At 34.6% G+C, this 20,585-nt stretch overlaps 1 protein-coding gene across 11 annotated transcripts in view; it reads right to left on the reverse strand.

The window, feature by feature from the left end:
• Dmd (dystrophin) overlaps positions 1–20,585 on the reverse strand; it is a 2,251,111-nt gene that overhangs the window by 508,213 nt on the left and 1,722,313 nt on the right. For all 11 annotated transcript variants that reach the window (XM_076562037.1, XM_076562042.1, XM_076562041.1 and 8 more), the window contains one exon: positions 4,198–4,387. In XM_076562037.1, the coding sequence (XP_076418152.1) occupies positions 4,198–4,387 (190 nt within the window). The remainder of the gene's footprint in view (positions 1–4,197; positions 4,388–20,585) is intronic.

The raw sequence follows: 20,585 nt of genomic DNA on the forward strand, positions 1-20,585 counted from the left end.
AATAATGTGTTAGAGATGAAACCTACCTTAATTTATAGGTATATACAGATGTATAATTCAAAGTTCATCAAACTTGTCTCTCTGGCAACGTTTTATTCAATATAAGAGAAATTTTCATAACATGGTGATGTTGAAAGACGATACAGGCAAATGAAATGAAATAACTAATGTTGATACACATGCAGATAGAGAGGGCAGGGACAGACTCAGCTCAGAGATGGAGGAATTGCAAATAGTACACACATTTCTTACTTAGTTATTAGACTATCCCAACTACATACCCATAGCAAGGCAGCTTCTTCACAGGATAGTACTACAATGATATTGCAGGTTTACTTAAAGAGTCTCATAGAGTTTATAAGACTTGTAGAATATTTGCAAAACTACAAAGTCATTCAATTTTCATTTAGCCAGTATTTTTGTTGTTGCTATTGTTGTTAGAAGCATGATCCACAAACATCTTTTTCAACTCTGTTAGGCTCAAAGGAAAAATGTTTGGACAGAAAAAGAATCTGATTCAATTATGAATTCAGTTCTTTATTTTTAAAATAAATTTACAATTTAAACATTATCAAACTATCACTGCTCAGGATATATATTATATTATATAAAAGTTTGATGGCTTAAATATTCCAGCTAGACTATCACAAGTAACTATAAGAAAAATGTCCTCATCATAATGTATGGACAAGCATAATATTATTACTTGATTTCAGTTATGAACGTAAATAACAATTTTTACTAATGCATTAGGAAATTTTAATGTGTTTCAGAGTGAAATTTATTCACTAGTTTTATTAAGGAAGTACATGATTTATAATATATGCAGTGCTTATAGATCCCATAATTTACGATTACTGCTGAGACTACTAAATATTGAAGTAGCTAATAACCAAAGGCAATAGTCAATATCACAAGAAATAATAAGACCTATAGTCTTTCTATGTAGAACAGTTGGCAATTTCAGAAAAAAGAATTCTTTAAAAGCTTCATCTATTTTCTCCGCACAGTAGCCTTTGTAGAAAACAAATTATGCTCATATTTGGAGTAGACAGAGGGCTCAAGATCTGTTGGGAAAGCTATTAGTTTGATTGGGTATGGGGGTTCCTTCCTCCTTTTCTTCTTTTAATAACCAATACAGTTCAATATAGGCCTGACAACATACACTTATAATTCTAACATTCAGGGATTCTGAGGCTGGAGAATTACTAATTGAATACCAACCAGAGTATAGGGTAAAACCTCATGCTTGCAAACTTCCCAACCTCAGTTCAGAGCCTCATACCCCATGAAAAAGCTTGCTGTGCATCCAATATGCTTCCTGAAAATGGGGTAGATACTTCCAGAGCAGCTAGGGCCAGCAGCCACAAAGAGATCCTCCTCAAGTAAGATGAATAGGCATGGGCCAGCCTCCAAGGTCCTCCTCTGACCTCCACACATGAACCTGTACTTGCCCCGGCCCCAAATAATTAACTGGATACCAAGTAAAGGCTCTATTTAGGAATAACAGCAGTTAACAACAAAAACAACAAAACAGTCATTACAGTAAGACTATAAAGATGTACCTCCTTATTTTAAAATGTTCATTTTCTGACTCTGGCATTTTTTATATTATTTTTCTTATTTATTTAATTTTTTTTTCATTTTAGATACCAACCACAGTTCCCCCTGCCATCCCTCCTCCTGCCCCACTCCTCTGCCTCCTCCCAGATCCACCCCCACATCCACTCCTGAAAAAGGGTCAACAAAGCTTAGTACATCAGTTGAGACAGGACCACCACCCCTGCTGCATAAAGGCTGAGCAAGGCATCCTATTAATAGGGAATGGGCTCCAAAAAGCCAGCTCATGCACCCAGGTCGAAGAGAGGTGGGAGGATTATATGAGCAAGGTGGGGTCAAGATCATGATGAGGAAATCTACACAGACAACTGAACCAAACTTTTTGGAACTTACAAACTCTAGACCAACAGCTGCGGAGCCTACATGGGACCTGACTAGGCCCCCTGCCTACAGAAGATAGTTGTGTAGCTGGGTCTGTTTGAGGGACTCTGGCATTTTAAACATTTTATGTAGTCAGTGTCATAGCCTAAATATGCAGAAAGGTTCATTCTTGGACTTCATGTGAGAAATATACTTCAGTTTGGTTAAGAGAGTGAGAAAAAAGCATATATACAGATCTGAGAAGCACACACATACATGCATTTTAAGTAATACAAGAAAGCTAAGACACTTTTTCCAGAGTAATTTCCAGTTGTTTTTGAAAGAAGATGAAAAAATCAAAACACAAAATTACTTATTCCCTATTCATACTTAAAAAGAAATATACCCAATTTTCAATTTAATTATTCAGAATTTTATAATTTCTCAAGATTATAACCTACATATAAATATTGAATATATAAATATAAATGATATAGGAGATCATGGATATATTTGACTTCAACCTTACTTACATTATTTTCAGAGGAAGCTTATTAAATATCTGACAATAAAGCATCTAGGTAAGTTGATTAGTCTTTATTTTCAGCATAATTTGCTTTTAAAAAGCCATGTAATCAAAGTTGTACCATTTATCAATCATGGTTGCAGGGAAAATGTGAACCCATGTACTAATTAAAATTCTATTATAGCTTATAACCACTTATAAGATGAAATAAATTTTTATTTGTGAAATAGCATAAGCCAAATGTGTTATGGCATTACAATCACTGTTTCAGCATTCCTTTAAGATTCAGACAAAATAAAATCTGAATTTGCATGGCTTTTACACTCTGACACAAACTGTGGGAGATCTCTACAGAGATAAATTAGACCACTATTCTAAGCAAATTACCTACAAAGGATCAAACAAAACAACATCACTGTGGATAGGCAAGTGGGACCAGAGAAGGAAGATAAAAAAGAATGGCAAATTCAAGATGTAATAAATCACTGTTGTTACCTACTGTCTGCACCAGAGCAACAAACTAACTGTCATATCCAAACAGAATATAGATAGAGGAGAACAATATGAAAAGAATTTCTTAGTCCAAAAAAATGTCTTCAAATTACCATGTCAAACTATATTCTAGATACTAGTGATGTTCATTTATATGTACATATAAAAAACAGTCACAAAAGAAAGGACATGTGATAATGCTGCATAATAGTTCAGGAAAATTCCATCAGTTGTTAATAATAAACCTTTGAAAACCCCTTAAACTACAGAACATGATTCTTGCCAAGATTCCATTTAAACAATATTTCTCTAGCCTTCTGTTATTGCTGTTCATGTACACAGAATTAATAATTTTTGTTTCCAGGGAAAACAATTGTTTGAAAATTGTACAACCACTAACTATAACAAATTTAGCAATTTCATTTTTATTTTCACAGATCATGTTAGGAAGAAAACTGCAAAATGTCAGATTAACATTTCAGAATGTATTTGAAAGTAACGAAGGGAAACTGATTTAGTTAGCACCGCTATATAAAACAGACAATTCCTACAGATGCTTTCCCTGTAAGACATTAAGTAAACAGTGAAAATGGCAACCATTTTAATTTAATAAACCTATCTTTAACTTACTTCTCTGTCTGAGTAAAATTTCTGCTTGACAAGACCCCTGGTGTTTTAGGCAAGTATTTTTCTGGTCAGAAATACATGTATTTTTAGAAGCTGATGGTATTACATTGAATCACAAATGAGTTTTCTTACTGCCTCTTGTGTCTTTCCTTCTTGCCCAAATGATGAACTGTATCATGCTGAATAAAATAACTTTATTTTTGCCCCCAGTTGCTGTGGATATTGCTCTGTATAAATAAAATCCTCATTGGCCAGTAGCCAGGCAGGAAGTATAGGTAGGATAAGCAGAAAAGGAGAATTCTCGGAAGAGGAAGGCTGAATCAGGAGACACTGCCAGCTGCCACTGCCACCATGACAAGCAACATGTAAAGATACCGGTAAGCCACAAGCCACGTGGCAACTTATAGATTAATAGAAATGGGTTAATTTAAGATATAAGAACAGCTAACTAGAAGCCTGAGCCATTAGGCCAAACAGTTTAAGTAATATAAGCGTCTGTGTGTTTATTTTATAAGTGGGCTGCGGGACTGTGGGGACTTGGTGGGAGCTGAAGAGAAACCTAGTTTGTCAATATCAAGTACAAATGCTTCAGTTAGATTCACTAGAGTGCTAAAACAAAACACTCAACTTACTTGCCACTGTTTCATCAGTTCTCTGACTCCCTTGGAGTCTTCTAGAAGTTTCTCTTTCCGGGAAGCATCCTGGAGGACATTTGCAGTTGTTTCAGCTTCTGTAATCCAGGAAAGAAACTTCTCCAGGTCTAGAGGGAACTGTTGCAGTAACCTATGAATTTCTTCCAAAGCAGCCTCTCGCTCGTTCACTCTGTAAAGGACAAACAGGCATATGGGATTCACAATCATCAGGATGGTACATACAATGAACTCAGTAAAATGAGCAAAGATGGTGTGTTCCTGAAGTTTAACCAACAACCAGAATACTGTGCATTTTGTTTAATATTCCTTTCTATTTCATCTAAAGGCTTATTCTTGGAGAAAAGCTTACAAATGGAGCTATTAAAAATAAATGACAATGGGCTGGGGATGTGGATCAATGGTAGAGTGTTCTCTTACTAAATTCAAGGCACTAGGTTTAATCCATGGGAACTCCCTCAAAAAATGAACAATAATTAAATATTTCTATAGAAATGGACACACATACAGACACACACCTGAGAGAGAGAGAGAGAGAGAGAGAGAGAGAGAGAGAGAGAGAGAGAGAGAGAGAGATACAAATTTTGTTCATAAACACTCCAAATTATCTTCCTTCCAACCTTGAGTTTGTGCTGGGCAATGGGAAAGCTTATTTTGAGATACCATAGAATTTGAAGTTAAATTTCATATGCAAAACCTTCAATTCCCCTGCCATGCCTATCTTTGGTATCAAACTGAAGCAAGAAAAAGGATTAAATAGATAAAGTAACAAGGAAGGAAAATACAAATGGAGGGTTGGGAGGTGAATACTGAAGGAGAAATTGGAGGGCTGGATTGGTAGTTGAAGAAACAATAAGACTAGTAAGAACACATTAGACATATACAATTGTACAAACTATCATCTTGCCAAATACTTGCTTATTAAAAGTATTTTGTTAGGTTCATATTGCATTACCTGGTGGACTTAGACTGAGGATATTATCCAAAAGGAAAATGTTGCATCAAGTTGAAAAAGTAGAAACTTACAAATCAGACAAACAATGATTCAATTCCTGATATCCTTTACCAGTTGTGTGATATGGCTTGTTAATAAATTCTCTGATTTCTCATTTCCTCTTCTTCATTATCTACTGCTATGATGAACATCAAACTTCACATAATATGACTACTTATTATTGTTAATAAAATGTTAGTTTCTCTGCCTACATGTCATTTTCTAATTTTCCAAGTTTTTTTTTTAAACTGGAAGAAACAAAAATTCCTTATGAGAATTTTTTAAATCATACTTTCCAATTATACATATATATATATATATATATATATATATATATATATATATATATATATATAACATATAATGTGGACATACATACAAATGCCCTGAGCAAAGATCTGTATAATAATAGCTCAGGAGGGAAAATTGCCTTAAGCAGTAACAGTCCCATCTAAAAAGATTCAGGTAAATTTTGTCTGCAATGAGGAAATTAGTACTCTATTTAAATGCCTTATTTGCCTTCTACAACTACACAAACACTTTCTGGGATTAAACATAAGCTAAAAATGGATTTCAAAAAATTGAACACTTGAATATGATACACACTGCTTGTTAGGATGTGATTGTCAATAATTATGCAAAACTGCAATTTATTTTAGCAGCAACTTTATCATGGGATGTGCAAAGCAGGCAATAAACAACTCCCGCCGAGCTGGAGGCAGCAAAGCCCCCAGAAGAGCTGTTTATTCATCATGGATGAGGTTTTTGCTGAGCACACAGTCTTTCACAGTGTAGTCTCAGCGCTCATACTGGATAAAAATCTTCTGTCTGCATTAACTGGTAGAGAAGAGAGTAGGTTTATGAGGATATCACTATTGGAAAAACATGAGCATTACCCTAAGCTATTTATCAACTCCTAAATAAATGTTAATACTATGCAAGTAAAAGGTACCATGGGGTTCTGGTTGGGCAAAGTAGTTAAATCTGGAACAGGTACAGGGCTAACCTGGACTGCAGCTTCCCTAGTTTTTAGATAAAATGTCAATCCAAACAGAAATACCCAAATTGCAATCTGTTTCTTAGTATTTCAAAATTCAAGGCTATTGTCACAGCTCTGGGAATCTGAATATGAAAGTTGGGCATATAATATAAAGGGAAGCTCTTGAGTAAGTTGGTTATGATTTGCAAAAGAGGCAGTTTCCAGCCTAAAACTCGTGATAGAAATAAACTGTCCCAATCTAGAATACAAGGCTGGCTAAGGCATTGACTTATTTTTGAATATAGTCCAATTTCAGATACAATAAAAGGACCATATGAAAGGATCCCATGGCAGAATGAAGCTTAAGAGATTATTAGATAGTGTGTGTTTTATTCTCTGTGTCATCTCCATGCTGAGGAGCACTCCATCCATCTTAGCTCCTCTGCCCTTAAACTAGAAACACCACTCACCTTCTGCTTCCATAGCAAGTAACTAGTAAATAACTTTCAAAGCAGTATGCAGGAAGTCAGATGAAAGGGCTCTATCCAGACAATGTGATTTTCAGCCAAATCCTACCAGCAGTTTTCTGCTTTGTAAATTAGGCCCTTAGGGAAGCAGAGGCACATTTTCAGGACAGCAAGGCACCATTTTCTTCAAGGATACCCTTGTGGTCTGAAATATTGACAACATCAGGCAGAATATTTTCTTATTCGGGAAATACTTTTAAAATAGTTCAATGGACGCAACAGCAGAAAATCTCTTCAAATGAGCTATTTTCCAAAGCTGTTGGATCGCAACTGTTGTTTTCCATTTCTGTGGGGGTTTTAATGACTACAATCTCACTCCTAGGTCCAAAGTATGTACATTGGACTCCTAAGATTGAATAGTGTCAAGTCTACCCCCCCAAAAGTCAAGGATACTTAATTTCCATACTTATGAATTCAAATTAGGTCTAAATGTATCCCCTAGTTTTTCATTTTCCTCAACCATATGGCTTCTGAGGTCTTATATGCTAAATAAAAATATAAATATAATGAGAATCATAAGGAAATAAAAGATTGGCTAAGAAAAAAAGAGTACAAACATGGATTATTTTAACACTTCTCTATTTAGGACATGCAATCCTATGGAACCTGAAGACAATTTTGCTGGATTTTAAAGGTAATAATGAGTATATATAAGAAATTGTAAAAAGGCCTTTAAACTGTAATTTATTACGTGTTTCTATATAACAAAGCTTAATTATCATTATTCCAAGTTTATATAATGCATGTAAATAGCTAAGAATTAATGGAATAAAGAAGTCATGATTTCTAAAGGTTTACTTTCTAGTGCTCTTAGTATATAAATAAGGGTGGTATGGAATGGTGGTGTCAAGATATGGTTCATGGACCAACAGTCCCAGAAGCAGCATCTGAGAACTTATTAGAAATGCAAATTCTCAGGCCTCCGGCTAGATCTACTCAAAGAGGAACTCCGTGGGTGGAGTCCAACCAGCTGTGTTTCAGCAAGCCTTCCAGGCATTTCAAACACATGCTAAAGTTTGAAAAGCACTTCTGCTAGGGACAAAACTTTGAGAAGTACCGTGTAAGTAGATGCTGGGGTATGCTGCTCAGATACATGATTGAGACTGGTAGACTTCTTGCCCAAGTTTCTTGGAGTACTGCTGGCTGAAGGTTCTCATATGTCAGCATTATTTGAGAATAGGACACAGTTAAAAGAGCCACCTGCTTCAAAGTTGCTCCCTTCATCCCTGAAGCAGGCAGAAGCCATTGTGAGAACAAAACAGGAACAAGAACAATACACCATTCAAGTGGATGGGAGACCAAAACAGGAAAAATAGACCTTGCATGTTAGGAGTTGTGTTTGCAGTTAAGGCAGTTAAGAATAAGTTCCTGTTTGCCCCGTGTTTGTTTGACCCATATGCACCAGATGTGCTTGATTACACGTGGGCAGGAGGTATGGGGGCAGGAAATATGTCAGGATGTGCACTTGTCCTTGATTGGATGTAGGTGGAAGGTGCATGGACAGGAAGTATTGCCAGGAGATATGCTTGCTCTTGCTCCTGATTGGACCTGATTGAAAATATAGTGGTCCTGTGGCTTTTCCTTTTTAAGACCCACAAAACTGAATTTATGTGAAGAACTAAATACCTTCTTATACGGAATGTGATGTCTGAAAGAGATAATGGCCTTCTGAAATATCAGCATATAAAAAGAATGTTTGAAGGGGCAAAATTCTGGAGCTATGGAACATAGTGCGAAATTAGATAAGCCCAAGAAGATGCTTATCCAGTCACAACTCTGAAAAAAGGTGACAAATCACAGAAAGCATGCCCCCCATAGCCATTAAAAATATATTTGATTGTCAATGAGGCAATAAGTTCCCCATCTGTCATTTTATACATACACACACACTCGTGTGTGCTCATGCATGTGCAAGCACACACATACACTGCTATATCTGTTTAAGTCTCTAAGCGTTCACATTTTCTATGAAGTTGAAATCACAACGTTGATGTAGGATAATCTTTTTTTTTCTCCTTTTATTTTATTTTACAATACCATTCAGTTCTACATATCAGCCACAGATTCCCTTAGGATAATCTTAATACATAAAAAATAAGGAAAAAAGGGAAGGAGATTTGTTATTTTCTAAGGTAAGGCTGAAGAATTTAAAATGTGTTAGAAATACAGATGGAAAAACTTTCTCAATTATATTTCTAGATAGAAAGTATGTGTAATTGAACAAAAAAATGAAAAGGGTGAGGGGGTACAAAGATTCTATCATAGAAAGGTCAGATGCTCATAAGCCACACCCCTTCCTGGGGAGCTAGTGACAGTTAATGGATACTGAGGGAGGGGATGTTGCTTTCTTCACTGATATGACCACTGAGAAGTTGCCCATATTCTAGTAAATAAACCCTTCCACATGTTCATGCATACAACCCTAATTAAACTCAATGGGTCAAAGGAAGACATGGGAGTTGGGAAGGCTGGCTTTAAACCCACCATGTAGCAGAGGGTACCCTTGAAATCCAGTTTTCCTGCCTTTGCTCCCAAAGCTTGGGATTTCAAATGTAAACTACCATGCCTGCTTTTACCTGTCTTTTCCTTTGCTTAATTTTAATTGATAGTTTTTTTCCCCTCTCAGGTATTCTGGCCGGTAAATGGATAATCTTTTAATCTGAACACCTCATTTTTATTTCCACATGTGAATTAACATCTCATTGTCACATTTACACATGATCTATTACATGACTATTATGTGGTAAGATATATGTTTAATATTGATGACATAGAATTCACTACACTTTAAACTTTACCACTTTATATACTCAATTCTGGTAGATGAGCCAAATAGGTAAGAATGTAATTACCCGTCCAATATTCTAGGGCTATGAACATTCTACGGGCAATCTGTATTTTATACTATGGCTCAAATGTACCATATTTGAATGCATTCATGAAGTTCTATCCCAATTTTCTCAACAGGTCATAAATGTATCATGAAATTCTTGCCATTTTCTATCAAAATAAGCGAAAATCACTTAGTTTTGTTCCAGAATGCAGTCATAGATGTTTGCCCATTTGAACTGATTTTTATAAAAAATAAGAAACCTTTGGATTAACAATGTAAATGACAGTTGGTTTCATTTTTCTGTCAAAAAAGATTTGGGGTTATATCTTACACCCTTAAAAATAAGTTTATTTAACTATGAAGACAGATGTACTTATTGGAGTAAGAGAACATGGAAGGCTATGCCCCTGATTCCTGACTCTCACATTGCAGGCATGAATGTTACTCTTTTGTTACTTTACAATAACAAAAGTATTATGTTTCTTTTGTTACAGGACTATTAAAACACATTGTAAAAGACACATACAAAGACTGTACATTATCCTCATTATAGCAGAAAACATCTAGCTGGTTTTTGCTTCAAAACAAAAAAAAGATCATTTTCAATGCAATTTGCTGGTTTGTTGTTCAGCGACCGCCATATGAGTTAACGAGGCTTTCATTCCTTCTCTCCTGAGGTCTGGTACTAAATTACTCAAACTCTCCAGAGTTAATTGGAAACCACGACCTAAATGTTCCCAAAGTAGTGCTGATTAGTTCTCAGAAAACTCATTCAAACCTTTCATCACCCCAGACACACAAGATGATTTTGTAACGTGTAGTAGCAACATCCTTGCAGGACAAATGGATTAGTGCTCCAAAGATAAGCACAGCTTTGAGCATAGTGATGTGCTCTTCCTTCAATAATACAGATGTTTAGATGTTTTGTTTAAAAAAAATCACCTGGACTTTATCGTTATATAGAAAGAGAATCTTAGATATGATCAATAATGCAAATAATATAAAAATAGATATTGTATCTCTTTCATAATTTTCCCACAAGGAATGTATTTAAAATTTATAATTTGCAAATTATATTATTAGGAAAATATCTATACTTATGTACTTTCCATGAAACCACTGGAATATTCCTGCAACTTAAAATTAGGTGATAACAGTAAAACAAGTTCTCCTCATATTATACATTTGATTGACTTTGTTTCTTTGTCATTAATAACTGATGTTGCTGGAGGGCTTCTCTCCAGGTTCCCCAAGCCCCGCAGTCCCACAATCCACTTATAAAATAATCACTCAGACGCTTATATCACTTATAAACTGTATGGCCGTGGCAGGCTTCTTGCTAACTGTTCTTTTATCTTAAATTAACCCATTTTTATAAATCTATACCTTGCCATGTGGCTGGTGGCTTACCAGCGTCTTCACATGCTGCTTGTCCTGGCGGTGGCTGCAGTGTCTCCCCCTCAAACTGAGAAAATTGGCTAACTAAATAAATGTAGATGATATTATGAGCAGCTATAACATGCACATATATTTCTCTAAATTGCATTGGTAAATAGATTATTATTCTTTAGTTTGTGATCTGCATTTTTATTTTTGTACTGGTATAATATCAAAATATACTATTTTGGAAACTTGTAAAAATAATTTCTGATGAAATTCATTTGATTTGTATACAAACACTCAAAATACTGTCTTGGAATTCATAAAATTGAAAAAGGCCTTCAGAAAACATTCAGGTAGCACTACTTTGCAGATACATACAAAATTAGATTAGGGCTGAATTTACTGTTAGAAATAATTTCTATTCTAAATGATACGAATAGTGTGTATCTTTAAGGTTCTGGTTATTTGTAGTGTTAATACCTTTAAATTTTAAAATATGACAGACAACAATAAACAGTCTTGTTATTTCTCCTAAAAAGATATGGAGAAAATAAAAAGTGGAAGAGGCAGAAGGATGACACATCCCCCCCATAGCCTGGGCTCCATGGAACTTTTTTTGGGGGGGGGTGGGGGTTCGAGACAAGGTTTCTTTGTGTAGCTTTGTGCCTTTGCTGGAACTCGCTTTGTAGACCAGGCTGGCCTCGAACTCACTGCTTGCCTCTGCCTCCCAAGTGCTGGGATTAAAGGCTTGTGCCACCACCGCCTGGCCCATGGTACATTATTAAAAGAGCCTGGATTATGGAGTGAGACTGGAGACATGTGGGAAATGGGCATTATACAAGGAGGGAGACCAAATTAAAAGTCAAGACTAGAATCAATTCTTTAAAGTCTCCTAAGACTGTGCTTTTGAGCAAATATATATCCTAACCTATGATAACTTATGGAGAAACAGGAATTTGGATTGTTAGATAACAGTTCATAATAACCAGAACATGGTAAAACATGGAGGTTCAATTTTCTAAGATGAAAAGACAAAATCATATTTGAATCAAGTAAGTCGCTAAAATTATCATCATCCAAAAGAATGAATGTATAGCAGCACACTATCGGCAGAATATGAAAATACCAATGATTTCATAAGGTCTCCTAGAAGATTAAGTTATGTTGGGTAAATATTTGACTTCAAATACCCAGATACTTAGCACTCTTGCAATTAACAGTGGAGTTTGGAAAGAGTCCTTTATATTTACACTCACCATTTTGGGGTGTAATATTTTGCAATAAAGTGGTATTTTTTGATCTAAGCTTGTTCATAGATACATTTACTTTGATACTTTAAATTAATTGATGAAACTAGTATGGCAAGTTTTATTATTTTGAACTCTTTATGAATTACAAAAAGGCCTTCAGGGAGGCTTAATGAGTTTCCAAATTAAGTGGCAAAACCTTGAAAGACACTATTCGGGCTATAACATACTAAGACACTACCTCTTAAAGGGACTTGCCATTCTCACTACAAGATAAACATAATCAATACTATAAATTATTACTAAATGATCCTTTGTTTTTGTTGTTATTATATTAATTGGGATTATGATGTACGTGTGTAGACAAAAGAAATTATGTTTTCCTTAGTTTCAAGTAACATCTAAAAGACCTGTAAAAATGAACATTGTACTTTGGCTTCAGGATAGGCTTCAGAATTTTATATTAAAAACAGGTATTAAAAATAGGCAGTAACAAAATACTTTACTTCTTACTAAATAATAGAAAATTCTAGAACATACGTTTGTGGCCTTTTTTAATAAATACATATTTGAGAAAATACTTCATATAAGAAAAATCTAACATGGAAACAAACCACTTTCTGCACTTTACTCCTATAAATTTTAAAATAAAATAAATACATTTTTATTTGACCAGTAGAGAAATGAATTAACCTCATGATGTGACTAAATCTTGGTTGATTTTAAAAGAATAGTCCTTCTAATTTCAAACTTATTATGATGGCTCAGATATTATTTATAAGGAGAGATGTAAGATTACAATAGCATGAGCTAATTAAACTTATCAAAATAAGGATTAAAGGTTTCTTCATTTCTTACTTTTAATTACTAGGGAGAAAACAGCATCTAAAAAGATCAAGATACTTAAAAATTCATTGATGGCCTTTACAATATCAATTAAGATTTGTAAAGCATGTTATAAATTGAGGATCTTTTTTCAATTAGAATTGAAAGACCAAAGGAAGTGCTGTACTTGGTTTCAAGGATTCCCTGATACATTCACTATTTATCATAGTGTTTAACAGTCTTCAACATTAACTTACTGTAAATTCCACAAGGGCAAGGATTTATACCATTCCTGACTTTTATTAGACATGCAATAAACTCAGATAAAAATCAATAAACTTACTATGAACTAGACACAATTTCTAAAAATGAGGCAAATGATTCTTGTTTTTAAAAATCTTAAATTCAATTCCTGATATGGATGCATTGGCATAATTGTTTAGAATTATTCTTTTATTAAAGAAAGGTTATTTGTAGCTATTGTTTTCATTACTGTGTGGGAGACCCACTCCCATTTTTACCTCAGAGTATTCTTGAGGAGGAAGAAGTGAGAAATATTTAGATAGGATAGAGGGAAGAGAGAAGGATAGAACACAGGAGAGCTCAGGAGGGTCTGGATCCTTATGCGCCGGCCTGGCACTTTCTGTCTCTTCTAAAGGGCTTTGTAAAGGAATGCCTATAGGCAGGGCAAAAGACCTCCCCTTACTAAATCAAAGCATACCGCACATTCAAGTGCAAACCCTTCCAAACACCTGGTAACCACGCACGTGATCAAGCAATCCTCTAATGCAGCCCTGCTGGGTAAAGCAAGCTCAGATCTCACTAGGAAACCTTTGTGGACCTCCACTTTACAGAAAACTCACTGTAAAAGAGATTTATAGTTATAATGGACATGTTTACACGTGAGGAGACGCTTTGCTTTATCTAAGTGCTTGCTCTTTCCCCCTAGCAATAAGAGATATGGTAGACTGAATTGCTAGGCAACACATTGTGTTTAGCTGTTTAGGGCTGAATATCTGTTGTTCTTACATGAATATTGAAAAAGAGAGCACACACAAAAAGAATAACTCTTGTCAAACTTAGCTTTTTATTTTGGCAAACTTTCAGAATTCTTACAAGTAGAATCCTCGTTCAGAGACAACAAGTTATAAACCATTCCAGTCAGATATTCATTTTCTTTCTCTTACCTAACATATCTCTGCTTGCTCTGTCTTTTACTACCCATAAACTGGAAGGGCATCTTCTCTGTGACTCTATTCATGTCCTGTCAAAATTAGCCAGTGTATCAAGGATGCACACAAAGCCTTGTGGCACAGCACCAGAAATACACTTTCACCACTTGACACTGATCTATTCACTGATATCGTTTGTCTATCAGCATGAAATAGTTTCTAACCCATCCAATTTGCCATGCATTCAGCTAGTACTTCTCTAACATATTCATGGGAATGTATTGAAAGACCTTATAAAGGCTCCGAGGAGGAAATGTGAACAGATTGCATTTTGCTGATCTACTGGTCTAAAAATATTTCAACATAAAATCTTTTTCCTCTGAAAGATATAGATAATAGCTTGTCATTTACCTCTATACACACATGTATCTGGTTTTGTTTTCCTAAATTACTTGGCCAATGTTTATAAGAAATTAGTTTGAATTTTTCTTATGCCCTCCACCTATTTAGAATTTGGGATAACAGGCAATAATAATATTCCCTATGCTTTATATATGCAATCTCACTGCATTTGTCAACATGGTATAAAGTTGTATAGCTATGGGTGGGATATTACATTATTATTTCTGCAGACCATATTGTTCAATAAAGGCTGTGTCACCTGACAGAATGGCACTGATGACAGAATTTTAACAGATTTTCTAGACACACCAACAGATCTTAAAGCTTTGTTCATTTCATCCGGTTTTGGAAAAGTAACAACCATATCAATAAAAATATATTATGTTTTAAGAACATAGTTTAACTTCGTTAATTCCCAGATCAGTTTTTATCTGGAAAATTAAGCAAATGCCACAGATAACAAAATGAAAAAGTATTTTGGAAAATAAGGCAAGAATTTTGACTCTATCAGTAACTGAATAAAGCTCTTGGAATTCAGCAGAGAGAAACTTCCTGAACAACAGGAAAGAGTGACTTAAAATCCCAGAGCCCACTGAAATGTCTCAGTAGAACTTCATATATGTAGTAATCATCTTAATACCTAAACGTGGGGCACAATTCAGTTTTACACACAAATACAAAACATTCTTTTTCTCATGGTGTTAACATACAGTATAATTTTCAGGAATGTGACCAACTACTGTAAAAATTCAAAGGATAGTTTAGTTTGTGGTGTTGAAATTGTACAATTTCAAAATGAAATTTGTGTGACTAGGTATTTCAATGGTTAAGAGCATACCACACTTTTTTTTTTTTTTTTTTTTTTTGGTTTTTTGAGACAGGGTTTCTCTGTGTAGCTTTGTGGCTCTGCCTCCCAAGTGCTGGGATTAAAGGCATGCGCCACCACTGCCCGGTTTGAGCATACCACTCTTTAGAGGGCAAGAGTTTGGTGGTTTCCAGAACCCACACAGGAAATATCACACTTTTCTGTCACTCCAGTTCCAGGGGTGTCAGATTAATTCTTTTGGTATCCATGGGTACCTGCATTCACATACTCACACCTACACACAGACACACAAACACAAAATTGAAAATAAATCTTTTAAAAAATTTGTGATGAGGGCTGGTCATGTAGAGGTTAAGAGCACTAGCTGCTCTTTCAGAGGTCCTGAGTTCAATTCCCAGCAACCACATGATGACTCACAACCATCTGTAATGAGATCTTGTATCCCCCTCTGGCCTTCAGGGATACATTCAGGCAGAGAACTGTATACATAATAAATAAATAAATCTTAAAAAAAATTGTCATGAGTTGTTCACCATTTTCAAAAGTTACAGCTCTGATAAGGCAATGTCACTCATGGTATTTGAGACACTGCATTTGTGAATATTGCATTTGTAGTATCTACAGTTATCTTCTGTTTTGGTGTAATGCTGTCTTAATAACTGCATACTAAAATATATGTTATTTTATTATAAATTATACATTCTTTCAAATCCTCTTTTCACATGTGCCCACCCAAAGATTGAGGTTCACCCTAGCAAACTATGTGCTCCAAAGTGGTTTTTGTTTTATTTGAAAAGGTACATAGGGATGACGAGCTAAGAAGTTTGCAGGCCACTGACAGACATCCACAGGAAAACTGGAAGATGAAGGCTATCAAACAGAGAACACATAGAATGTAAAAAGAGGAAATGAGGACATTTGCCTTCTGTGAACCCAATCTCTGATCCTCACAGCTCCATAGAGAAAGAAATAGCATTTTAAAAATTGCTCCCTTTTACAGCCAGCTGTGACTTTCGGTGAATGAGAGGTCTACTTCATATACGAACCTGAATTAAAAACAGCCAGCCCTTTAGTCAGTTCAGAGCCCACAGTCTTGATTACATTTGACACAATAATCATCGTCATATCTTAAGACTCAAATCAGTCTGACAGTGCTCAACTCAGGGCTGCTTTTCCCAATTAGCTGAAAATTGCAGGCCCGGCTCATCTTCTAGGGAAGTTTACATTTACAATTTTGCGTGGAGAAAAGGGAAGGGATGTGATGGAGGGGCAAATCAACTTTCTAACTTGTACAATAACTATTTTAAGCTCACCAAAATTGGCTAAACCTGTTTGGACAGGACTGAAAAAAAAGCATTTTCTTTCTTTTGGCTTTCAATTATTGCTGACATAATATTTAAGGTAGGTAGAACTTGGACTAAAAGGCAGAGATAAATGGAAATTGTAAATATTTCTCAAATAAATATTTCCAAAATGAGTAGTTATTTTTTGGCAAAAGTCACATTAAAGTAATTATAATTTAAAAATAAAAACTAAATATTATCAATATCCTAGCAATCACTTTACAGTATACAACAATAAGTATCCATGTGAAACATTCCTAACTTGCTTTATATATATATATATATATATATATATATATATATATATATATATATATATATATATATAAAGTTAAATAATCAAGGATACTTTGTTTATTTGATGTGCATTAACTGCTGTAGTTCTATATAGATCAAAACAATTTGAAGTCCCTTGTGTGGGAATGGGCAAAGTTTCCTTAAGTAACATTGCTCTCATGTCCTAATATGCCATCTTTTCAGTGAATAACAATGTAGATTCAGGAGAGTCTAGAAATATAGGAAAATAATGAGGACCAAATCATTTGAAAATGCATGAAAATCCATGGAGGAATTGAGAACAGGATATATGTTACCTCCTAAGCATGGGGAACATATACGGGCAGGCATGTGTATATAAGACTTGACAAAGCTCAAAAGCCCAGGGGAAGCCAATGCCAACAATAATGGAGAAACCCCAGTGGGATGAGGTGGGTACAAAAATGAATATGGGGGAGGCAAATTTGGAGACAGGAACATTAAGGAGAGGCAGAAGTAACAAGATTGCAGGTGTAATTCAAAAAAGTTTTTCTTAGCTGCACAAAAATAACTTATTTCTCCACAGATATATAGAAGCCAAATTATTTGGATGAGCTGTTTTCTCTAAGACACTATGTTTTTAAATATACTTAATTCACAAATATTCTGAAGGAAGCAAAAAAATATTTATCTTTTCTACACTGCAATTGTATTCCTTTGTGATTGAGAATAGATTTTTATGGGACTGTTTTTTTATGCAAGTTACTGTCATTTTCAAAAAGTAGAGAGGCTTATTAAGACACTTGACTGTTCATCTATCATATGAATGCCTTCCTAATTGTTTGTGATATGCCTTATTAAAGAAATGTAATGCTTGTGCTTTTTAGTGAATTAACTGATGCCTTCTTTAGGATTAATTAATGATCTGAATAATATAAGTAACATTTTTGCAGGTTGTTTTTCTTTAGAAAGTGAAGTTTCTATTTTATGTTGTCAGAACAATTAAATCTTTGAGAATTGTTCTAAGCCTCAAGAAAAATAAAGTTAACTTTTTAACCACTATCTATAAAGAGATATTCATCCACATGCTAGTTAAAACTATATATGTACCATCATAATTATAAAGAAGTTAATAGCTAATCAGGAAAGTTGAACAAAAATTATAAGAAATGAACTTAAAAAATCCAACCTTCTCTCAAACTATGGACATGGTTTTTCACATTCTGGTATAGCTCAAAAACAAAGAAAGTGAATTAGAAATATTTTGAATGACTATTATTTACCTTAGATTATATAAATCAAACTGTAAAACATTTGGTTCATCACCCATGAGTATAATATGTCATAGTGACAAAATGTTCTTTACATGTTGTCATTTAACAAAGACCCTTACTAACTGACGACATTATTTGTTTCAGTTTGTCTCTAGACATATATAATGACAATACTGATTATGGCACAACACTTATAAAAACCCACACAAATTACAAACAATTTGGTCAATCTCTATCAATGATTGTAAAAACATTGATTTGAACCACATTTGACTGCCACATAAAGGCATTTTACTTTTGTTTTCAGTCCAACACTTCGTTTCCCCCGTTTACTTCTGTGGGTTCTGTGAGCAGATACACAGTATAACATTTCCTCTATGACTGTGTCAGCAGAGCACCACAAGAGGCCAGTTGACAGGGTAACTATAATACATTTGACTTGGAAATATCCTTGAAGATCACCTGAACACTTAATTGACAGAGGATGAGACAGCATAGTTAAGAAAGATGAATGCCATTCAGAATGATGGTGCTTCTCCATTTGATCTATTTGTTCACTTCTTGGAATAAATCAAAATGTCAAATTTAATTTCAAAAATGAAACAGGTGATTACTTAGGCAATCACTGGTGCCCCAAAGTAACTTTCTAGATTTGAGCTCTTCCCCTTCCTGCTGAACAAACAGAAAGCATGGTCAGAGTTTATTGCTCCACATCACCTGTCAATTTTGCAGTTATTTTCCTTCCTGGATTAATATAGTCAGTAAGAACAAAGGATTTGCTGCTAACATATCTTTTTCATCATCTTATGTTTTTCTTTACAAAACTTATACAATTATAAAGCAAGATTCCTCCCAAACAACTTAAGTCACTAGTTCACAAGTAAGCAGTTTGACTATTTGGAGGAAGAAATACTATATAATTAGAAATATAGACTATATAAATACTCATTTGCATATTATTATCAAAATCAAGTGTTTTTCACTAGAAAATGTGAAGACCATGAATTTCCCCATTTGATCATGTTTTAAACATATATGAATGTGCATGTCTGTGAACGTTTTTTTTCAGAGTTATAGTCCCTGGGCTGTCCTGGAACTTACTAGGCAGTTTTACTATGGCCTTGAACGTGTCATCCTCCTCTTTTATTCTCCCAAGTCCTAGGAAACAGTCATGCACCAGAATTTGATGAAGGATGCTTAAAATGCTTGCCTCACAAACATAGTGGGTATTTTACAAAATTCTATAAGTTTTCCTACTAAATTATAACTATGAGTAAACTACTTTAAATATATGTTGAAAATAATAAAAAAATACTGATGGATGACATTTCTTCTTAAGAAAAGGAGATATGAATGTGGATTAACAAACACCAATTTAATCATAATGTGTTTCAATTTGCCAATGCCTATTTCAGTAATTGGCAAAAACATATATTTTATTTTATTGGAGCCAATGAATTAGAAGCTGCATGTATATGACAATATTGGTCTTTTCACTTTATATAATCTCATTGTGTAGTAACTTCACTAGTTTATTCTGAATGGACATAACATTTTACAGGCTTTCTCTGAACATACATATAGATCTGCCACAGTTTGAGTCTGATTTATACTTTCAAAGTTAGAATTATAAATCTCTTCCATGCAACATATTCACAACAGCAAACCTTGACAAACTTTGGCATGGAGACAAAGAAGTTGGAATGAAACTTCTTTGTCAGGAATAGTGGCTGTTGCTTAGATATCTTTTGAATTCTGTTATATTAATATACTGATAAAGGTAGAAATATGTCCACAAAACTATTTGAAATAATAAAAAGTAATAAATATCCTTTCTTGAGAAAATTCTCAGAGAATTATAGAAACCAACATCATGAAATTTTGTGGCCAGGTAAACTTAAAGAACAAAGGGGAACAGAAGATCAATAGGAAACACAAGAATTCAGTTGTTAAAGCATAGGAATGGCATTTGGAGCCTGGGAAAAATGCATTCTCTGCTTGAGATTCTGCTATGATTTAGATCTGAATTTTCTCTGAAAGGCTTATATGTTGACGGTTTGCTTTTGATGCAGCAGAGATCAGAGATGGGTCTATTGGAATCTGGTTTGGAGGATTTGACTTTCATAAATGTCTTATGTTATCGCTGAATTCAAACCATAATGGGCTATTGGTTGGTGGTGGCAACATTAGGACATAGGTGATATTTGGAGAAAGCTAGGAATATTCCCTTGAAGTATAAATGTTGTCCCATATATCCACAACTGGAAACCAGAAGGTGAACAAATTTGACCTACCATGTTCTACTTTGCC

This window comes from Peromyscus maniculatus, chromosome X (assembly GCF_049852395.1).
Source record: "Peromyscus maniculatus bairdii isolate BWxNUB_F1_BW_parent chromosome X, HU_Pman_BW_mat_3.1, whole genome shotgun sequence".
Lineage (NCBI taxonomy): Eukaryota > Metazoa > Chordata > Mammalia > Rodentia > Cricetidae > Peromyscus > Peromyscus maniculatus.